A 20,523-nucleotide genomic window follows, 5' to 3' on the forward strand; every position below is an offset into this window, starting at 1 on the left:
GTGTTAAGTTGTTTTCTTAATTTGCAGGTGTTTTTCTATTTGCAGGTGTTCTTTCTATTTGCAGCGTTGTGCTCTCTCGGCCACCGTACAAGTGATTTTAAGCTGTTGAAACACAATCAGCAGCAACAGAGAACTAATTTCACTAAATGCATTCACTGTCTGAGAGATTGTTTCTGAGTGCTGTCAGAGAGGCACACGCACCTGAAGGTTCTATGGATCTATGGAGTATTGAATGGAGTTATTTTTGCCACTTTATTGGCCTTGAACGGTAAAATACACACACTTGTATATGTCAGAATGCCGGTATTTGCAAGTATCCTTGTAAACACAGTAATTTTGGTCTTAAGTGAAAGGAAACAGCTGAGAAAAGAAAACACATGTGAAACAGTATATTGGATCCAGGCAGCTCTTAAAGTGACGGCAGTCTAATATTCCTGCTGTCTGTCATTTATCTTAATCAAACAACAACAGAGAAAAAACCTCTCACTGCTCTTAACTAAATCACTTTTTTAACTTTAATAAGAAGAAATATATATTTTAATTCACACACAGTGAAGAATTGCAGTGTTTTTCACCTACTATATAGTAAGGAAGTATGCATAATTGAGTGCAGGGCCTGATTCTTTTTAAGATAGTCAGCAGACCAACAACATCATAATATGCTACTTGCTACTTGCTAATGCTACCTACTGTAGCAGCAGGTGACAGAGGGATGTTCTCACTCTAGACAGCATTTGATTGGTTGAATATTTGGTTACGCCCCCAAGTGCAAGATGATCCACTTCATCATTAATATTTGTGTCTTTTTTCCCTAGATGATGACCTCAATGACCTGGCATCAAAGCTAACAGACGCAGTATAAAATATACAAAACTCTAATTAGATCTCTTCAAGTCGTCAAGGTGGATCTACCTTTCTGTGTGGTCACTTCACAGCTCTCAGTCCATCCTCCATCCTAAGGTTAACCCTCCCCAATTTCTCCCAATTCTAATGAGGTATTATTAGCTGATTAGAGAGGACCCTCGTGAAAAAGATGAAAGCTAGAGTGAGCGAGTCGGAGAGAGCAAGCTGGATAGAGGGAGGGAGGTAAAAAAAGATCAACTCACTGCTAGTTGTGCTGTGGAAGCAGTGGGATAAAGCTTCACAGTGAGAGAGAGAGGCAAACTGGGATATATTTCTATTTATTTCCCCCTCTGTTCCCGTTTCTTGGCTTGTTGCAAAGAAGCAAGAAAAAAAAAATCAAACGAAAACAGACGTAAATTTAGCATCCTAGCAGCCAGAGCGTCTCCTCTACGCGCTCGTTCAGAAGACTCTCCGTGTCTAATGTGACACATTGGGGTGGAATCGTGGGACATTCGGTCACGCAGAGCTAAGGGAAGGATGGATAGAGTGAACCGGGTTTTAAACATCGTAAGACAGATGTCTCCCAGGAAAAGGGAAAGAGGGTCTCATTGGGAGGCAGAAAGCCCGGAGACCTGCGAGGAGAGTCTGTGCTCTCTCAGCCTTTGCATCAGCGGTAAGACCACCCCTGGCAAACTTTCTCTCTCGCTCTGTCTCTCTCTCCGTCTCCCCCTCCTCCCACTCTAATCCTTTTTTCATTACTGCTTTGTGGGTTTGATATTAACTTTGACCTGTGGCGTTCGCCACATACACTGAGGAGAAAAATACGCTCTCTCCCTCTTCTTTCTGTCAGTGTGGCTTCAATTATCATCTTGTTTCCTCTGAGGGGAAGAGCGATTGAATTAATGGTGAAACTCTTGAACTTAATGTGGAGGACGCGGTTTCTCGATCCTAATGTTGTTCCTGAAGAATTGATTTTGTATTAGGCTTTTAAATATTTGATGAAATGGATGTTTCCGTGTGGCGCAATCATAATTTTCGACTTTCATTTATCAGCTCAACTCATCATCGTTCATTCTACAGCTTTGATTTGGTAGGTCTTCAGAGATCAGTGAAGCTTCACACCGATATTAATTGAGTAAAGATCATAACTCTTCATTAAGTTATGACTAGCATGAATAATGGCTGTTTTAACAGGAGGACTGACCGGTGCATTATTATCTAGAGGAATTTTGAAGACACTTAAGTTTGTACGGTTGGTTTTGTGTTAGAAATTGATTGGAGAACTGAATCATTCCTTCTACATCACCTTTCATCTCCTGTGATGAAAGTTTCAATTGATTGTAACATGTTGCTGTTGTTTTTTTGTGTTAATTTTAAAGTTTTTAACATCTGGTTAAAAGCATTTTTCTCCCAAAAATGAAGATTCCATCATTTACTCGTGTTGTTCCAACACCTGTATGACTTACCTTTTTTCTGTAGAACATAAATGTAGATATTTTGAAAAGTATTTCTTTCTTCTTTGTGCATACAATGAAAGTTAATGGGGTCCACTCAATGTTGTTTTGGACCCCACTGACTTTCATTGCATAGACAAAAACAGCTAAAACATTCTTCAAAATATATTCTTATGGGTTACACAGGAGAAAGAAAGTCACACAGGTTTAGAACGACATGAGGGTGATTAAAATCTAATTTTTATGTGAACAATCCCTTTAACTAGGACTACTGAAGGTTTGCAAATAAAATGTAAGGGGAATTCACTAAGAAGGAATACATTTGCAAGTTTTTTGTCTGTTGTATTAGCACCCTATTAATTAAAATAATTTTAAAATGATACGAAAAATTATCTATTATTTAGTTATAAGGTAACAGCAAAATAATGTAACAGCAAACAATTCACCCACAAAAAAGGTCAGAATTGAGACATATAGATAGATAATTACATGATATAAGGTCAGAAAATTAATAATTTGCAAGAAAAAGTCCGAATTATGAGATATAAGCTCAGAATTACAAGATATAAATTCAGAATTGTGAGAAAAAAAGTCAGATGTAAACTTAATTGATCACATGTAAAAGGAGATACAAACTCAGAATTGTGAGATATAAACTCAGAACTGCAAAATGTAAACTCAGAATTTCGAGAAAGTATAATATTGAGATGTAAACTCCAAATTATGTGAAACAGTCAGAATTGTGAAATATAAACGCAGAATTATGAGATTTAAACTTAGAATTGTGAGAAAGTAGAACGGTGAGATGTAAACTCAGAATTGCAAGATGTAAACTTGAAATTAAATGAAAAAGTCAGAATTGCAAGATGTAAAGTTAGAATTGCAGGATATAAATTCAGAATTGTGAAATGTGAACTCAGAACTGTGATAAAGTAGAATTGTGAGATGTAAAATCTTGCGAGAAAAGGAGTCAGAATTGCTAACTAAACTCAAAATTGTGAGAAAATCACAATTGCACGATATTCAGAATTTAGTTTGTTTTCTCACAATATTTATCTTGCAATTCAGATTATTTTTTTTTCTTCTCAGTATTATGAGAAACACAGCCTGAATAGTGAAATAAAAAGTTGCAGTTACCTTTGTATTTTTTATTCTGTGGCAGAAATGGGCCTCCATACTTTTGTGTATAATGCACAGTCTATTATAGGCCTAATTATAGGCCCATTAAAAAGAAATTGTTCGCATCTCTTTTTGTTTTTAACTCTTGTTGCATATTCCAACTCAACCCCAAGAATTCTCCAAGAAATGATGCAATCTCGCCAGCATTTCTTCAGACAACATCAGATATGTTACATCTCGAGCAGTTTTTAAATATTTCATCTTCCATTCACTCCAGGAAGATTACATTGCTTTACATGTTATATATTATTTAAAACCTGGCGGAATATACTCTCAGATGTATTCGCGAGAAGCCCTGCGTCTTTAATGAGGCATCTCACGTTTACACACAGGGGAGGCTGTCTCGCGCCCTGCGACACTCTGTAATTACAAGCAAAACTGTATTATTAGGTATCACTATTATATCATTGCTCAATGTGACACTGTGTCTGTTCCATAGTCACGCCGTCCTGAAATAGCAGTGAATTATTCTGATGGGAATTTTGCATCAAACTGGAACGCATTTTAATGCCTTGTGTACAAGTTTCCAGTCAGGCCTGCGTTGATTCAATGCCGATTGCTGTTCTACGCTATAGCTGTAAATGTAGCTGTGTCATGGCACTGTGTTTTAAAAAGCCTCCAATGTGCCAGTTGATGTGCCGATCGGCTCAGACTAGGTTAAAATAGACTGTGTTACAGCAAAGTGAAGTCTAAATATGGCAGCCGAAGTGACTCGGTTTCTTGTAACTTGGATGAAGTCAGTGTGACAAGAAAGAAAGAACGATCGGCTCCGGCTCGGTTGCTGGGTGCTAAATATACTCCATCTCTCTGAACACACACCGAGTGCACCTGGGAACTGTTCCCTAACCTTACAAAAGGAGAGCTGTAAGAGGTAGAAAGACTCACAAAGAAAACCTTTGTTCTGCTTTTGTGTTCAGAGATTTCTGGATTTACGTTTTTGATGCTAGTTGAGCCCTTAAGCCCCGCCTTAAAATGTTACTGACCAATCCTGAATTAGCAACTGTTGCATTATGCCATTTAAGGAGCAAACAGAATGCAGAATTAGAATTTAACCAGTAGAATGTAAAACTGAATGAAATTCACAAAAATCCATGTAACTAATATAGACATTTACACAACTTTGGAGTATTTTCAAAAACATGAGATTATAAAAATGTGTATTTAAATTATGTGATATACTTTTATAACTGTATTAATAATAATTTATAAATACAATACATTTAAAAGTAAATGGTTGGTGATATTTCTTAATGTTTTTGAAAAAAGTCTCTTACACTCAACAAAGCTGCATTTATTTGGTTAAAAAATACAGTAAAAACAAATATTGTCAAATATTATTGCAATTTTAAATAACTACTTTGTATTTGAATATATTTTAAAATGTAATTTATGTGATCTAGTCTCCAGTCTTCAGTGTCACATGATCTTTCAGAAATCATTCTAATATTCTGATTTGCTGCTCAAGAAACATTTATTATTATTATTATTATTATTATCAGTGTTCAAAACAGTTGTTTCTTCATATATTTGCAGCAACCGTGATCAATTATTTTCAGGATCTGTGAATAGAAAGTTGAAAAGGACAGTATTTATTTGAAATAGGAATCTTTTGTAACATTAGAAATGTATTTACTGTCACTTTTGATTAATTTAATGCATCCTAGCTGAATAAAACTATTAATTTCCTTCAAAAACAAAAACTGTAGTTTATATGAATATATATGACTTAATCATATTAACATAATTTACTATAATGTCAAAATGGAGCCAGTCAACATAAAGCAGCTTATTAGATGGAAATCTGGATTACTTAAGTCCCCTGTTTTTATACAATTCTTGCATATTGTTTTTGCATTGGACTGCTTTTGCTCCAAGGTAAGTTAAATTTACTAACTTAGTTAATATATATACATTCACAGCACCATATAATGAACGTGTTAGGAACAGCCCTGTTATCTTACAGTAATGTTATCAGCCGTAATAACGGTCAAATGAGGCTTTTCTCTTTTCAGTTGACTTTTAGGAGCGCTTGATTCTAATTTGCAGCCTCCACAGTTTTTAATCTCGTTACTGAGTAATTTAACAGTTCCTGTAGAGAAAATGGCAGATAAAAATGCTTTGGCAATGTCACACTTCATTCCAGCCAATGTCTAATAGCTATCTTTTTTATTAACACTGTATTAGTTTATTTTATAGAAAATCTCCAGTTCATTCCTTTGTGTGTTTTTATTTATTTATTGGTGTGTGATGATGTATGGTGCTCAAAACTGAACTGTATTTGAACTTTTATAGTTTAAAAACATTCAAATATGTTACATTAAATTAGCTAAATAACTATTACTGTTACTAAAAAAAAAAAGCTTTACTTCAGTTAAATTATTAAAATATTTTCAGTGTGTTCTGAAGGCAAACTGTATGTTTTCTTGCACTGCAGTGGATTTGTGTTCCTTTTGTTCACAGTCTAAGCTGTACATTTTACTAGTTCTTCAGGTCAATGATCCTGTGAATTCATGCAGCAAAGAAAACAATATGAGACCAGGGACTCTTGGGAAGCCAGAGGCCGATATGACACAAATCCAATGCTGCCTTTTGACCTTTGAAGTTTTCAAATTTGTGTCAGTGTGGCTTCGCTCCCTCGTAGTGGATGACCATGTATTTTTTTCCCCTCATATAGCCACAAAAACACAATGTATAATAATACAATCCACTCCACACAGTATCCTGAATATTTTATGAGCGCTACACATCGAGAAAAGACAACACTGCTTCTGTCGCCTCATCTTTTCAGACATGTCATCGTATCCATCACACAGAACATTCACTTTCTGGAAAAAAAAAAGGCAGGATTCTGATGCATCATGGGAATGGCGAAGGCGTCTGAAAGATTTGTGGGAAGAAATCAGAACAAATTTGATTTCACAGCAAATGTAGAATGATGAATGCTAGCTGCAATTTGGAGCTGCAGGAAATAAGTAATCCTGTTTTATATAGCTGTGCTGTATTATAATATTATATTAAATCTGATTTATTTCACAGGTAAGGAGGTTTTGATCAGGTTTAAGATGAGGCAAGATGTTTCTTTATTGCTCGGGGGTTGCTCTTTCATACCTCAGGAGACTTTGAATTCTCAGTTATTGAAATTTCACCTTCGACTCAGGACTTTCTCCTGAAATGCCTGTCTAGGAGAAGCTAAAATGGGACACGAATAAGAAATATTTGTTTAAATGGAAATCTGTGGCGTTTAATTCCAGATTTTGGAATTTGAGCGCAGTTTGAGAGATCTCTTGATTAAAAGCCTCAGGAATTGTGCCACCTCAGTTGCCTTTGTGCCCAAAATGGAGCCAAAAATTGTAGATAAATAAGGCAAGAATGTGTCATCTCTTACCAACCGTGAATAGAGCTTCATTTGCAAGTACTTGACTTAATTCAATCCTAACCAGTCATATCCAGCTTGTCTCGAGTGAAATTAGGTCAGAGTACATGTTTTTTCACTCTACTTTTCTCTCTAGGCTTTGATTCACGTATTTCAACCATTATTTTGTATATTTGTGGCCTTGAGTTCCTCGTTTTATGAAGTGAATGCATCAGCTGCTTATGAAATCCGCAGAAGTGCGTTAATGGAATGTTCGCCGTATTTAATTAAGTCACTTTTGAATATTCATTGCTTTTAGAATTATTCTCCTGTTCCCCTGCACTTTGTATGTTGCCTGTCCATTACAAAAGCTTAAAAGATTGAAAATCAATGGACTAGATTGGATAACAATATATTTGTTGGAGCCATAACTGTCTGTAGCACTTCAACATGTATACTGAAAAAGATATCGGAAACAAATTTTTACTCAGAAATTGCTTGCAAATTTCACAATTAATTACAAAGAAACAGCAAGTAACACACCTAATGATTTTTATTTATTTATTTAATTATTTATTTTTTACAGTTTATAGCAAAATATGCATGCACTGACACATTTAGTTGATAAACGCTCTTCTTTGTGTGTGTGTTCAGGCTTTTCCAAGATACATCCAATAGGTGGCGCCAAACGACGTCTTTATAAATTATTATAAAGTGATTCATTGAGTCATTCATTCAAATGTCAAAAATACTGATTCATTCAGGAACACTTACTGTGTTGCCCTGCACTACAGACCCAATTGTGACTTTGATTGGAAATATTTTCGTTCGTGAAGCAAAAGTAATATTGCGTATAAAAATATAACTTAAAAACAATATATTAGAAGTTTATAGCAAAATATTCATACACTGGCACATTATGTAGTTGAAGAATAATCGTTTTTGTTTGCTAGTTCAGGCTTTTCCAAGATACATCTTTACGCCAACAGGTGGCGCCAAATGACTGTCTTTATAAGTTATTATAAAGTAATTAATTGAGTCATGCATTTTCAAATGATTCGTTCAAAACACTGATTCATTCGGGGATTAAACATTTGGCTATGTGACTGTCTTTATGAATGATTCACTGAATCATTTACTTAAATGTTCAAAAACACTGATTCATTCAGGAACGCTTACTGTGTGTTGACACAGACCTGTTGTGACACATGTTTGGAAATAGTCACTCAGCAATAATTTCTTGCGGTGTTTATGGAAGCATATGCTCTGTAGTCATTAATATTGTCTTGAAATTTGTTTGTGTAGTGATATTTGTATATTTACCTCAGGAACCCTAACATTTATTCATGTTCACCTCAGAAACTATTGATTTGTATATTTACTTCAAGAGCTCGGATGCTGTGCTCTATAAATGGATTATTCCTGCCATTTGAAATTAAATGCTTGAATATAATTATTTTAAATATAATTATAGGATATTTAGATGTATCCGAGCACTCCAGAGGTGTCAACATTGACAACCGACAAATGATACCCATTTTCATTTTTTGCATTAGTTGTCTAATTCTTGATAGAATTAATGGATTTAAACTAGTTTATGTGACCACTTTTTTTAAACTAATCTGAAAATCTGCACCGTTGCTACTTTTTAAAGTTTGTTGGAGGAACACAGTGGCTTCGTTCCTCCACTCACAACTTGTTCCCTGAGCGATAACTGTGAGCCGCAGGAAGTGCGAGACAGGATTACAGGATCCTGCTAGTAAAAGAAGCCCCCTGTCATCTGTCCTTTCACTCCTGAACAAAATGCCACAAAGCTGCGAGGACTCGATGAAAAAGCAGCTCAAGAAGCTTGGAAATCGAATGTCCTTTTTCGTTTGCCGTGTTGCGTAGCAGTTCTTATAATCACTTTTGATTTATTTTGGTTTTGAGGTTTGAGGCCTTAAAAAGTATGTTTTCAGTGTGCATTTGGTTCTGGTAGCAACTCTCTGACCTTATATGTCTCCTGTGATTCAATACAAGAAGATCAGCACTTTAAATCTAGAGCTCAGCGCCTTTATATGCAGAGATAAAATCACTGAAGCGATATTATCGTAGCTCTGAAATTAACCCTATTCGTATGTCATGGCTCATTTCCGGCAGTCTTGAATGTTGACTTTAATATCACGTTTTTTTGTTTTGTTTTTGGAATTTTATTATATTTTGTAGTGCAATGGCATGAACAGTGGCTTGAAAAATAATTCAACCTTGAGCACTTTTATGTTCCTTTTAAGGTATGTTTTTATTATTATTATTATTACAATTTACTACAATATTAAAATTTTCCATTAAAAGTCCATAAAAGTGTCCATAGTTAAGACTCAAAAACATTCTCCTAAACGTGTTTAAAATCAGTTTCTTGTGCAGTATTTACCTGTATTTTACTTCACTGTAGGCAAGTTTGTTGAGGTGTGGGCAGTGTTGGAGATGTGCCACGCTTATTGATTTGAATTTTGAGCTTAACCATATGCTTTCAAAATTCTTTCGGAGTAATAGCTTCTTTTGTATCATTCTTCAGCGTTAGTGCAGAGCTGCTGCTAAGGTTTACCAATGCAGATTTATTCAGTTCTCATCTACTGAACTTCATAGCTCCTTCAAAGAGATCATTGACCTCTCTGTAGTTTCATTCACAAGTTTCCATATTCCCGCATAATTTTAAATTGATTACCTTTACATGTCCTTTTCTTGGTTTAATAACTTCTTTTTTAAAATAACTGTACCAAAAGTACAAGTGGAGACACTACATTTCTCAGTTTTTAATGGTTAGTAGTAAGCGATTAGTGCAACCAAGATGCGACAGTGCTATTTTAATGTCACACTGTTTATAGTATTTGAAAGTCTGATTCATTCTAGTGAATCAGTTTATCCTAAATTGCTCTCTGATGTGTAGTATCGGAAAGTTTGATTCATTCTATTGAATCAATTTGTTTTAAACTACTCTCTCTTTTATGTGTTACTGGAAAGTTTGATTCATTTTGGTTGAATTGTTCAGTTAGTTAATTTAGATGAACTAAGATTTTCAAAAGTGAATCACTGATTCAGTGGCTTTTTGTTCTCATCTACTGAACTTTGTAGCCCTTTCAAAGTGATAATTGATCTCTCCATGGTTTCATTCACAAATTTCCATATTCCCACAGAAAGTTAAATTGATGACCTTTACATGTCCATGTCTTGGTATAATATAACTTCCCTTTCCTAATAATTGAACCAGCAGTGTCTATCACGACACTTGCAGTGTTGGAAGTAATTAAAAGTAGAGACAGTACAATTTTTTTTCTAGCTTTTCTAGTAATGAGCTACTTTTGTAAGGATTACTGGTTAGCACAACCAAACGCTACATTGCTATTTTATTGTCTTTTTGATTCTAGTGTCTGATTCATTCTAGTGAAACGGTCCATCCGAATCTGCTGTCTCATGCTGTGTTGGAAAGTTTGATTCATTTAAGCGAATAATCTTAATGAACTTTCTATGCATTGTTTTAAAGTTTGATTCATTTCAGTTTATTCGTTTGGATAGTTTCACTGTCTGGTTTATCTCAAATAGCTCTCTCGTGTGTAGTATTGGAGAGTTTGATTAATTCTATTGTATCGGTTCGATGTGTGTTGTTGGAAAGTTTGATTCAATTTGATTGACCAGTTTGTTCAGTAGGTTTGTTTGGATAGTTGTAAATTAACAGATTCAAAAAGGAATCACTGATTCAGTGGCATTTCAGGTCTGTAAAATATATTGATATATCAATGGAAACTCTTTTTGACATCTCATTTAACATGATTTTTATTTTATATTTTAAAAGATATTGCTCACTGTTAGCTACTCTTAATTAGCAGCTTGCGGTGTAGCTAACTACTAGCTTGACTATAGTTCAACTGACACCTTTATCTACCCACATGAATGAATTTTCTCTGTTTGATATTAGCAGTTACACAATACGCCCGTCAGCCTCTAAAATGCACCCAAGAAGATGAAGATGTGACTTGCGCTTCTTCTAGTTGTCAAATTCCTTGTGATCCAGTCTCAAAGTGTTGTTTTTATGAAATACGTTTTGACACTTTCAAAGCTTCAAAGTCTTCATCGCTGAAGCTTTGTTGCACAATCCAAAAAAGTGCCAAAACAATTTCTCATAATCATTCCTGTCATAAATAGTGTAGCATCTTGGTGCTCTGTTGGACAGACAGACGTTGACTTCATTCGCCATTCATTCTTTTATGTTTTTCTTCTCGATCTTTTTAATTCTTTTCGCAAAAAGGATCACTTTCAAAGAAGCACCTATACAAAACACTGGGATCTTCCTCTAGGCTCCAGGTCTCTGTTTGTCTTTCTGCGGTGTGAAGTACAGAATCCCACAAGTCTCTTTTGTCGTGGTGGCAGGGAGCGAGTAGCCAGAAGCTCGGATCAAAGAGCCGTGATTCACCCACCGCGAGAGCAATCCAGCTCTTGTACATGACGACTGATCTCTGCTCTGATGTTCAACTTTTGTTAAGGGAATTCAATAAACCAGCCGACAGCATGAACAAACAGAGTCTGTATGGGTGGCAATGTGTTGATTGGTTGGGGGCGGTTGAAGTCTCCCTTTTTTAATTATTTTCTGATGTTCCTTAGGATTCCTCACATCCAGTTGTTAATGACGGCAGTTCAGAGTGTATCAATAATTCTCACATTTCCAGAATGTATTATAGAAGCAACAGATTGGCGTCTAATTGCAGTTTCATGGAGTTGCGTCAGAGCTTTTAGCTCAGGGATAAATGAAGATGGGAATATGAACGAATGAGTAGAGAACCTGAATATGAATCGAGTGAAGAGAAGAATGGAGCTTCGCGATTGACAGCTCTATGGAAAAAAAAGTAGTGCCATCATCCGGCTTAATTTAGTTCAAGTTGTTCTCAATCGATGGTGTCAGTCAATGTGGTCATATCAACAATTTACTGAAAGTTTTGTCATGACAACTGTCAGAGAGTTTAGCATGGTAATATACATGGTAATGTTAATGTGTTTGGTCTTGGCAGAATAGATCTGCTATGCTGCTGCTGCTACTAATGCACCCACAGCCATGCTGCTGAGAGCATGTAGGAAATACTGCCGCTGCACATATAACATATATGAAATAACCCCCATAATAACATACGTGAAATCACCCTGTAGCAGATCTAGACATATGGAGCTGGGGAAGGAGGAGGTTTTCTGAAGCAAGTTTCTGAAGTGTGAATTTAATTTGAATTCAACTCTTGATTTGCTTGAATTTAATTTTAAACCGAGACACTACAGGCATAAACTTGTTTGGCGTTTCATGATGTGTTGTTTCAGACTAGTAGAAAGAAAAATACTTTTAAGTGTTTATTTTGTTGTACTTTACCTGTACTTGTAAGGCCCATTTTCTTAAAATGAGTTTTTTTTTCTCCTGCACTGAACCAACAATCTCCACTTTAGTATTACTTACAAACACCAAACTTTTTTTATCTCTCTCTCTCTCTCTCTCTCTGACTGGTGACAGTATTTTCTGATCTAGGGAGTAATAAAAAGAGATGTCACAATTCAATCTGTAAAAAAACTTTGACTAATATGTCAACAAAATTAAACCTGAACCTGGATTTATCCAATATTCAGATTTCTGTTCTGAAAATGTATGCAAATTAGTGTTTATTTAAATAACGTCTTAGAAAACTTTTAGAACATAAAAGTTAGCAATTCTTAACATAATCAATCAACTGGGGAAATGTGGTGATATCATCTCTCTCTCTCTCTCTCTCTCTCTCTCTATATATATATATATATTAGTGCTGTCAAATGATTAATCGCTATTAATCGCATCCAAAATAAAAGTTTTTGTTTACATAATATATGTGTGTGTACTGTGCATATTTATTATGTATACATAAATACACACACATACAGCATATATTTTGAAAATATTTACATGTATATACATTTATATATGTTCATATTCTTATATTTTATATTATATATAAATATATTTAATATATAAACATAACATATTTTTCTGAAATATATACATGCATGTGTTTGTATTTATTTATGCCATGGTCTGTCTGCATGCTCGATTCTGATTGGCTGGCAGGTGTTGATTTAAATTCGTTGAACTGTACAGGTAGTTCCAGGTCAGTTTAATCACGTTCTATATTAATGCGCTTCCTATAACCATTGGTAACCATAGTAACATACAGTGACAGTTGAATAGTAATACAGACGAAAATAACCGTCATGCTGGCAAATGACCATGGCATAAATGGGATAATCAACGGCTATCTGTGCGTTAAACGATTTGAATGCACTTCGCGGAGGCTGCGCGTCGGTTGGTTCTTCGCCTCCACGTCGTGCATTCAAATCGTTTAATGCACAGCTAGCCATTGATTATCCCTTACATATACATAACAAATATACACAGTAAACACACATATATTATGTAAACAAAAACTTTTATTTTGGATGCGATCAATCGCGATTAATCGTTTGACAGCACTAATATATATACTGTATATGAAGAGTTGCAAAAGTGCCTCTAAGTGCCGTCTGAAATTTGCATCTAAAATTAAAAATTTTTATCAGGCTCCTATGTTTAAGTTCAGTAAATGTATTCTAATGGCAATGCATAGGTCCTTCTCTATGCAATTTAAGTGAAATAACTAAATATAAATATAGGAGCCTGATAAATATGTTCATTTTAGAAGAAAATTTCAGATGGCACTTAGAGGCTTTTGCCTCTGAACTCTTCATATATATATATATATATATATATATATATATATATATATATATATAGGTGTAATTGATTTGTTAACTATTATTTTACATAACATTTAGTTAATTCACCAAAATATTATAAGTACTGACTGTATATATTATGCATATTTATACATAATTAACTCTATGAAACCGATAATTTGTGGCTAGACTGAAAATAAGCTTCTTTTTGAAACTTCCACACACGACTTTCCACCAAAATCAGCTTTGGCCAATCCTAGATCAATATCAAGGAGTCGCAGTAACATTCACCTTGGCTCCTCCATATCATTACCGAACAGACTTTCTCCATTAGGTCTGATAGCCGATAGTCTCAGTGCTGAAGCAGGACCTGTAGCAGCACGACGGTCCTCCTACCACTGCGTCCTTGCTGCAGAGACGTGGGCTGAACTGCCATCCTCATTAGCCAAATGATGCTGCATCTGTTTCAGGACCTGGAGTAAACTATTGTTTCTTGTGTTTTTATTGTTTACTGTGTACAGTGTGATGGTTTGATCTTGGTGTACAAGACCAGTGCCTCAAGAAAAGAGGAAAAGATAAAGCAAGTGTACAAGTTGGAAAGCAGACAAAGATAAATATGCACAAAAGGACTAACAACATTATTGCAATTTTTTTTAAACACTTTTTCTTTTCTTTTTTTGGTCAAGTTCCTAAATATGTGATATTTTCTTGTCTGACAGTGCTCACATTTTAATAGCACCATTTAAACTAACACAAATACATTAGTTTTAGAGTTTAAAAGAGTTAATCATTTAAATGATTCCTGTGAATCAGATCAAACTGTCCATTTAACAGAACCAGAATCTTCCTTCACATTTAAGTAAAGCAAATAAAAAGCACACATATTTCAATGTTAGAGACAATCTGGTTACCTTAAAACTGTGTACATTTTTAAATGGTAAAATCTGTGAAAAAAAGTTAACTTAAAAAGAAATAAATAAAAAATACAAATAAATAAGCAAAGCTTGGCCTTTGTTTTCTTAAATTCATGAATCTTTCTAGTGGAAAAATACCGTATAGTGTACACTGTAAAAAAAAAAAAAAAGTTGAGCCAACTTAAACTTTTAAGGCAACCAGCTTCAGCAGATTTTTGAGTTTTCTCAACTTGTTGTTTTAAGTTTATACAACAAAAATTTGAGAATCTCCCACAAAAATAAGTTGAGCAAACTCAAGTTGAAGCTGGTTGCCTTAAAATTTTAAGTTGGCTCAACTTCTTCTTCTTTTTTTTTTTTTTTTTTACAATGTAGCTATATCGCTTAGGCCTACTGTATTCAGAGAGAGAATAAATGCTCAGGGAAAGCACACACATGCTTTATTAGTGGTTGAATCATTTTCTATTTGGCAACTTTATTATGTAGCACAGAATAGGCCTGGATGCTGCTATTCTGGAAATGGCCTAGTTTTTGGTCTGTTTTGCGGTGGGCGGCAAGCATGCATTTTAATCAGAGTTTACGAGTAAATTACACTGCGAGCCCAGAGATCAAAATACATCTATATTTCCTTTTGCATTTCTTTGAGAAAAAGACGAAAAAATAGAAAACCGGTTACCACAGAACACAGTGAAATCTTTGAAGTGGTGGTTGTTTTGTGAAATTCATGAATCTTTCTAGTGGAACCAAAAGGTTTTTTTTTTGTTTGTTTTTTTGTATGAAAAAATCTGTAGTGTGGAAAGCTGGAAGTTTGCTTTTTATGGAAGAAATAATGAATGAAAGAAAGAAAGAAAGAAAGCTGTTCATCACCTTTTTAGCAGTTAACACTAACGGATGGAAATGTGATGGATTACCTTACAGTGAAAACAAAAACACAATTATTAATATATCACAGCTTGTGTGAAATACCTCTTGGTGAAGTGATTATGAAAAGAATTTACATGGTTTACATTTCATACAAGTGATTAATTTACTTTTGTTTCATTTCTATTGTTTGTCAAGTGTTGCACTCAGGGGAGAGGTAGAATTAATTATGAACTGAACAACTGTGTTATATAATGGTTTATTTTTTAATAAAGTGATATGAAACAGGGCCATCACTTTCATAAAAGAATGAGAGAAGTGGGCGTACTGACAGCAGAATCTTTCAAAGACAATTTGCTTTCATAACTGACGTACGACACTCATTTTTTTTTCTTATTCAATTCCACTTTCTAAAGAAAAACTTCAGGAAATGTCTGCTGTAATCTGCCTTAAATTCATAGTTTGGTTTGCTGTTGTGGACTGTTGCTCTGCAAGATTTGATTTGATTTGATTTGATTTGATTTGATTTGATTCTAATTCAATTCAATTCAATTCAATTCAATTCAATTCAATTCAATTCAATTCAATTCAATTCAATTCAATTCAATTCAATTCAATTCAATTCAATTCAATTCAATTCAATTCAATTCAATTCAATTCAATTCAATTCAATTCAATTCAATTCAATTCAATTCAATTCAATTCAATTGGGTCACACCTCCAGGTCTGAGGGAAAGATAATGCTCAAAATATACAAAAATTTCATCTAAATGTCTTTGCATATTATGCTTTGATAATAGAGAGTGTTTTAATGTCAGCTTCATATAAAAAGGGCTCTACATGCATTATATTTCAATTCACTGGTGAAACGTTTGCATCTGCATTTACGTACTTGTGTGAAGTACTATGTTTATGTATTGCCTGAAGCTTTTAACTGACTGCAAATGCATCATAGGCAATGATGTTTTTAACTCTTTGTAGCATCTAGATGAAGCAGATCCAGTTTTCCTTAATAATGAGGCATAACAGAAGTCTTAGTGTCTGGAATGGTAATGGCTCTGCTCAGAACATCCCATTGCAAATAATGGCCGAGGTTAAGTTGATTGATTAACCGCTGTTTGTAGAGATGTGCAATGGCTTAACTGTGATAGTCTGTGAATTTAAGCTTTTTCATAACTTAGATTTCTTTTAAAGTCAGTGAAATAGTTGGAAAAAAAAGTAAATATTTGGGCATTTGTGTTGATGAGCATGATGGAATTAAGTGTACTGTCATAAGATGATAGAAAATATCTACTGACATCCACCATTTAGTTTCTCAGTTTAGCACACGGTGTAGATTTAAACCAACAATAGTAATGTAATATTAAAAATGAATGTCTGAGCTTGATGCGTGAAATATCAATTAATCATTATATTTAATGTCTCGTGAGCCATGGCTTTATTGCTTTTCATTATGCATGGGTATGAAAATGAAATGCGTTTGATATATTGCATGATAATGTGTATCTGGACTGGACTTGTAATGAGTAAGATTTCAGGTAAGCATCACACATCAAAAGGCGCTGTGAATATGGGGTTCCATAGGCCGCTCATTAATGTTTTATTAATAAGCACCACAAATGTACATTCATTAAATATGAAGAACTGTGTAGTGTGTTTTATGTGTAGTTGTCTTAGAATGAGGAAACAATACAAAAAATTCTGAAAATTGAAGGTGAGAAACTTTAGTAATAAGCACTAATATCACAATATGTAGTTAATACACAATATGAAGTTAATGTGTAGCTGAATACACCATGCTACATGAACTCATGTTGTTTGATTTGTTTATTTTGCCAGTTAATGTTGATGGTCATTGTCTCTCCTAAATTTGAAGTATGTCCTGTGTGAAATCTATGTAAATCCCAACTCGTACCTTCCATGCTCCAGAATTTAATTGGGCCAAGTACAGAGCCCAGGGGAACTCCTTAAATCATGATTAAAAGTCATGCGTCTCTGGGTAGCATTTTATTTTAGAAGCTGTCAGTATTCAGAAATATCACTCTACTAATAAAAGGAGATTCCTAAGCTGTTTTGGTTTACAACAATTGTGGTTAGCAACTTGTATGCCGTGCTTATATTTAGCACAGTGCAAGCAAGTGTATGTTTGTGTAACCACAAAGTGCAGTTGCGTTCAGCCCTACTCCATACATCTATTCCACACTGCTTCACTTATTAGGAGCATTATGAAGTTGATGCATTGTGTGGAGTATTGTGATCATCCCTTAACCACAACTGTATTACATGGAGAGATAAACTCAGCGCTGCTGTGATTAATTATAGCCAAATTCCAATATGGGAAAAGAGAGGAATAATTCTATTCAATTCCCAAAACCTTTTCAGCGTTACTGGCTGAGCTGGAAAGAGAAAATGATAGAGACAGATAAAAGTGATCAAGAGTGCAAAAAAAAAAAAAAAAAGACAAAGGGAAGAAGCGCACTGGAGGAATTGAGAGGAAAAAAAGGAGAAGAATACCGCAAAAGGAGGGAGTGATGTCGGGAAAGATGAGGAGTTATAAATATTGATTACCATTCTTGTACCGATCCAAAGACATGACAAGGAAGCACTCAGATGCCGAGGTGTTCTTTGGCAAGAGCGCGAAACAACTCGTTTGTTCCCAGGCTCGTTTTTTTTACTCCCTCACTCGCTCTGTCATTCTGACAGATGCCGCCTTGCCTGAGAGCGCCACAACTTTCCTCAGCTAGAATGGGGATGTAACGTGTAGAGAGGTAGAGAATGAGAAATTGCCTTTTCTTGTTTCGTCTCCCAGCCTTTGTGGAGTGGCGGACTGCTCCTGAGAGTGCCATGTGACTTCTTCCACAGTGCTTTGGAGCTATTTTCCCCCTCTCCCTCTCTTTTTTTTCCCTTCCAACGATGAGTCGCTGAAGAGGAGAGGAGGCGGTAAGAGGAGGATATGTTTTCCATTTCGCTTAAGTGCCGGATGGGGGTCATCAGACGCAGGATCAAGGGTATTGTGCAATGCACCACTTTCACACAAGCTTTTGGGATGGGGGTCCAAACCTTTCCAAGTGTTGGGAGGGGGGTGAGTCTCAGGATTAGTGTGTAATTAGAATGTGTCATTAACTCTGTGTTGTGTGTATGTAATCTTGCATTGTCCACTGATTTTTGAAACTTGATATAAGGAAAGGCTTGTCTAGGATGCTTTTTTTTTTTGAGAACCTGGAAAGCCAAGCTGTTTGCTAAATTCGAATGTGAACATCATTCTAAAATCCAAGGACGGGTGATACTTCAGGTGTGTTGGTGAGTGCTTGAGTTGTGTTTGCCGTTGATAAACCTCTCCTAGGTTCATTTTTATTTTTTTCTAAACGAGTGGCTTATTTTGTATTACCTAGTTGAATTATTCATAAATTTTTAACATCAAGTGTGCCGAAATGTTTATCATTGCTTTTCATTAACGTTTCATTACAGCGAGTGATATTTTTAGACTGGAATTAAAAGGCCTTCACACTTCTTTATAGTGACGTTAGTGGCACAGTTTTGCAGATGGGTGTGATTTGCTGCATGTTTTTGACTGCAAAACTTGAAAGCATTTTAGTGTTGTGATAAAATTGTATCTTTTTTTAGTTTTGTTGTATTCATCCACTTTATATTTGCCTTCACTGCAACAAATATATACTATTTACATATAGTTGGCTATATAACTGTACAGTTCACTAGTTCTTCAAAATGCATAAATCACTCCTAGATGTGATCTTAAATTTACCAGGCCTGTTAAAAACTCAATAGAACCTTAGTTTTGTGGTAAAATTTGCTCCTTTTTTTAACTCATCAATCAGTTATTTTGCCAGAACTGCAAAAATATTCATATATAGTTGGCTATATAATTGTGAAGTTCACTTATAGTTCTTCAAAATGCATAAAAAAAATAGTGTTGTTGTTGTTGTTGTTGTTGTTGAACTCATTAACTCGTCAACCACTTTATTTTGCCAGAATTTCAGCAAATACATAATATTTATGTATAGTTGGCTATATAGCTGTGTACAGATCACTTATAGTACTCAAATATGCATAAACAACTCTTGGTTGTGATCTTAAATTTAACAGGCCCGGGCAGATATCAAGCCGATAAGTTTGACACTTCTTCTGAACCAACCGTTTAGAAGAGCTCGTTTTTATGCATCTCGGGATCTCTAGCCTTAAGCTAGTTTGCAAGAAATCAATAAAGCATTGCCTACAAAAGTTCAAGACTGTAGAAGCAACATCAGCCGTTGATGGCAAGCTTGTGTGTGGGGGTGCTGATAGTTTCAGTGCTCTGGTCCTTGGCGGAAGTTCAAGTTTACATGTTCAAGTATCAATGGTGGGTGATACACATGAGGATTCCTACTCTTTCCTTGGGCCTTAAGCATTTTTTTTCCCTTCAGCTTTTCTGTTTTGCATAATCCATTGTTTCTTCGAAAACGTGTCTTAGACACATTTTATTCTCAAGTTGTGGTCATTCCTCAAACTGACACAACATCTTTATTCAAAAGAATCCCACTTTGCCATCTAGTCATACATAGGGAAACAGATTTGGGAAGCTGGGAACAGTACACCACCTTGAATAGCCAATCATAATGTGACTAATGATGTAATGGCAACAAAAAGGAGGGAATGTCTTTAGATTGAACCAATAAAACGAGTCTGTTTCCAATGTTCGAATGATTGATGAAGGGAATTTTATGTACAAATTGGGCCTTTAGTCCTCATGTGATTTGTTGTGACATCTCTTTCCTAGTCCACATGCTTTGTCCAAGTTTATGGAAATCGTAAAACTTTGCAGTAGATTATTCTAGGTTTATATGTCAATTTATATGTGCTAGCTTCATGAAGACTCTATCTAGAGAAGACTGGAAGTTTAATCTGAGAGGATTGATCAGCTGCGACAGTTTTATTGGATTTATATATGGAGAGGTGGGTTCAGGACAAGCTTGATAAAAATGCTGAGACTAGACTGACTGCACTGGAGATTTCAAGCTGAAAATCAACTTCTCACTCTATTTAACTATGCAACCAAGATAGTAACTGAAAACAGCAGGCCGTAGACTTGCAATTATATTAGAGTGGCTTTTTTTTAGCTTTGTGTAACTGATATCCTATTCACATTCTTTGAGGAGATACACATCACATTGAT

The 20,523-nt window shown here is 35.2% G+C and overlaps 1 protein-coding gene across 1 annotated transcript in view; it reads left to right on the forward strand.

The window, feature by feature from the left end:
- The first annotated feature begins 1,380 nt into the window (after positions 1-1,380).
- grip2b (glutamate receptor interacting protein 2b) overlaps positions 1,381-20,523 on the forward strand; it is a 136,432-nt gene continuing 117,289 nt past the window's right edge. Inside the window, exon 1 of the mRNA XM_058759408.1 lies at positions 1,381-1,516. Within this exon, the coding sequence (XP_058615391.1) occupies positions 1,381-1,516 (136 nt within the window). The remainder of the gene's footprint in view (positions 1,517-20,523) is intronic.

The sequence above is a fragment of the Onychostoma macrolepis genome, chromosome 22, assembly GCF_012432095.1.
Source record: "Onychostoma macrolepis isolate SWU-2019 chromosome 22, ASM1243209v1, whole genome shotgun sequence".
Classification (NCBI taxonomy): domain Eukaryota; kingdom Metazoa; phylum Chordata; class Actinopteri; order Cypriniformes; family Cyprinidae; genus Onychostoma; species Onychostoma macrolepis.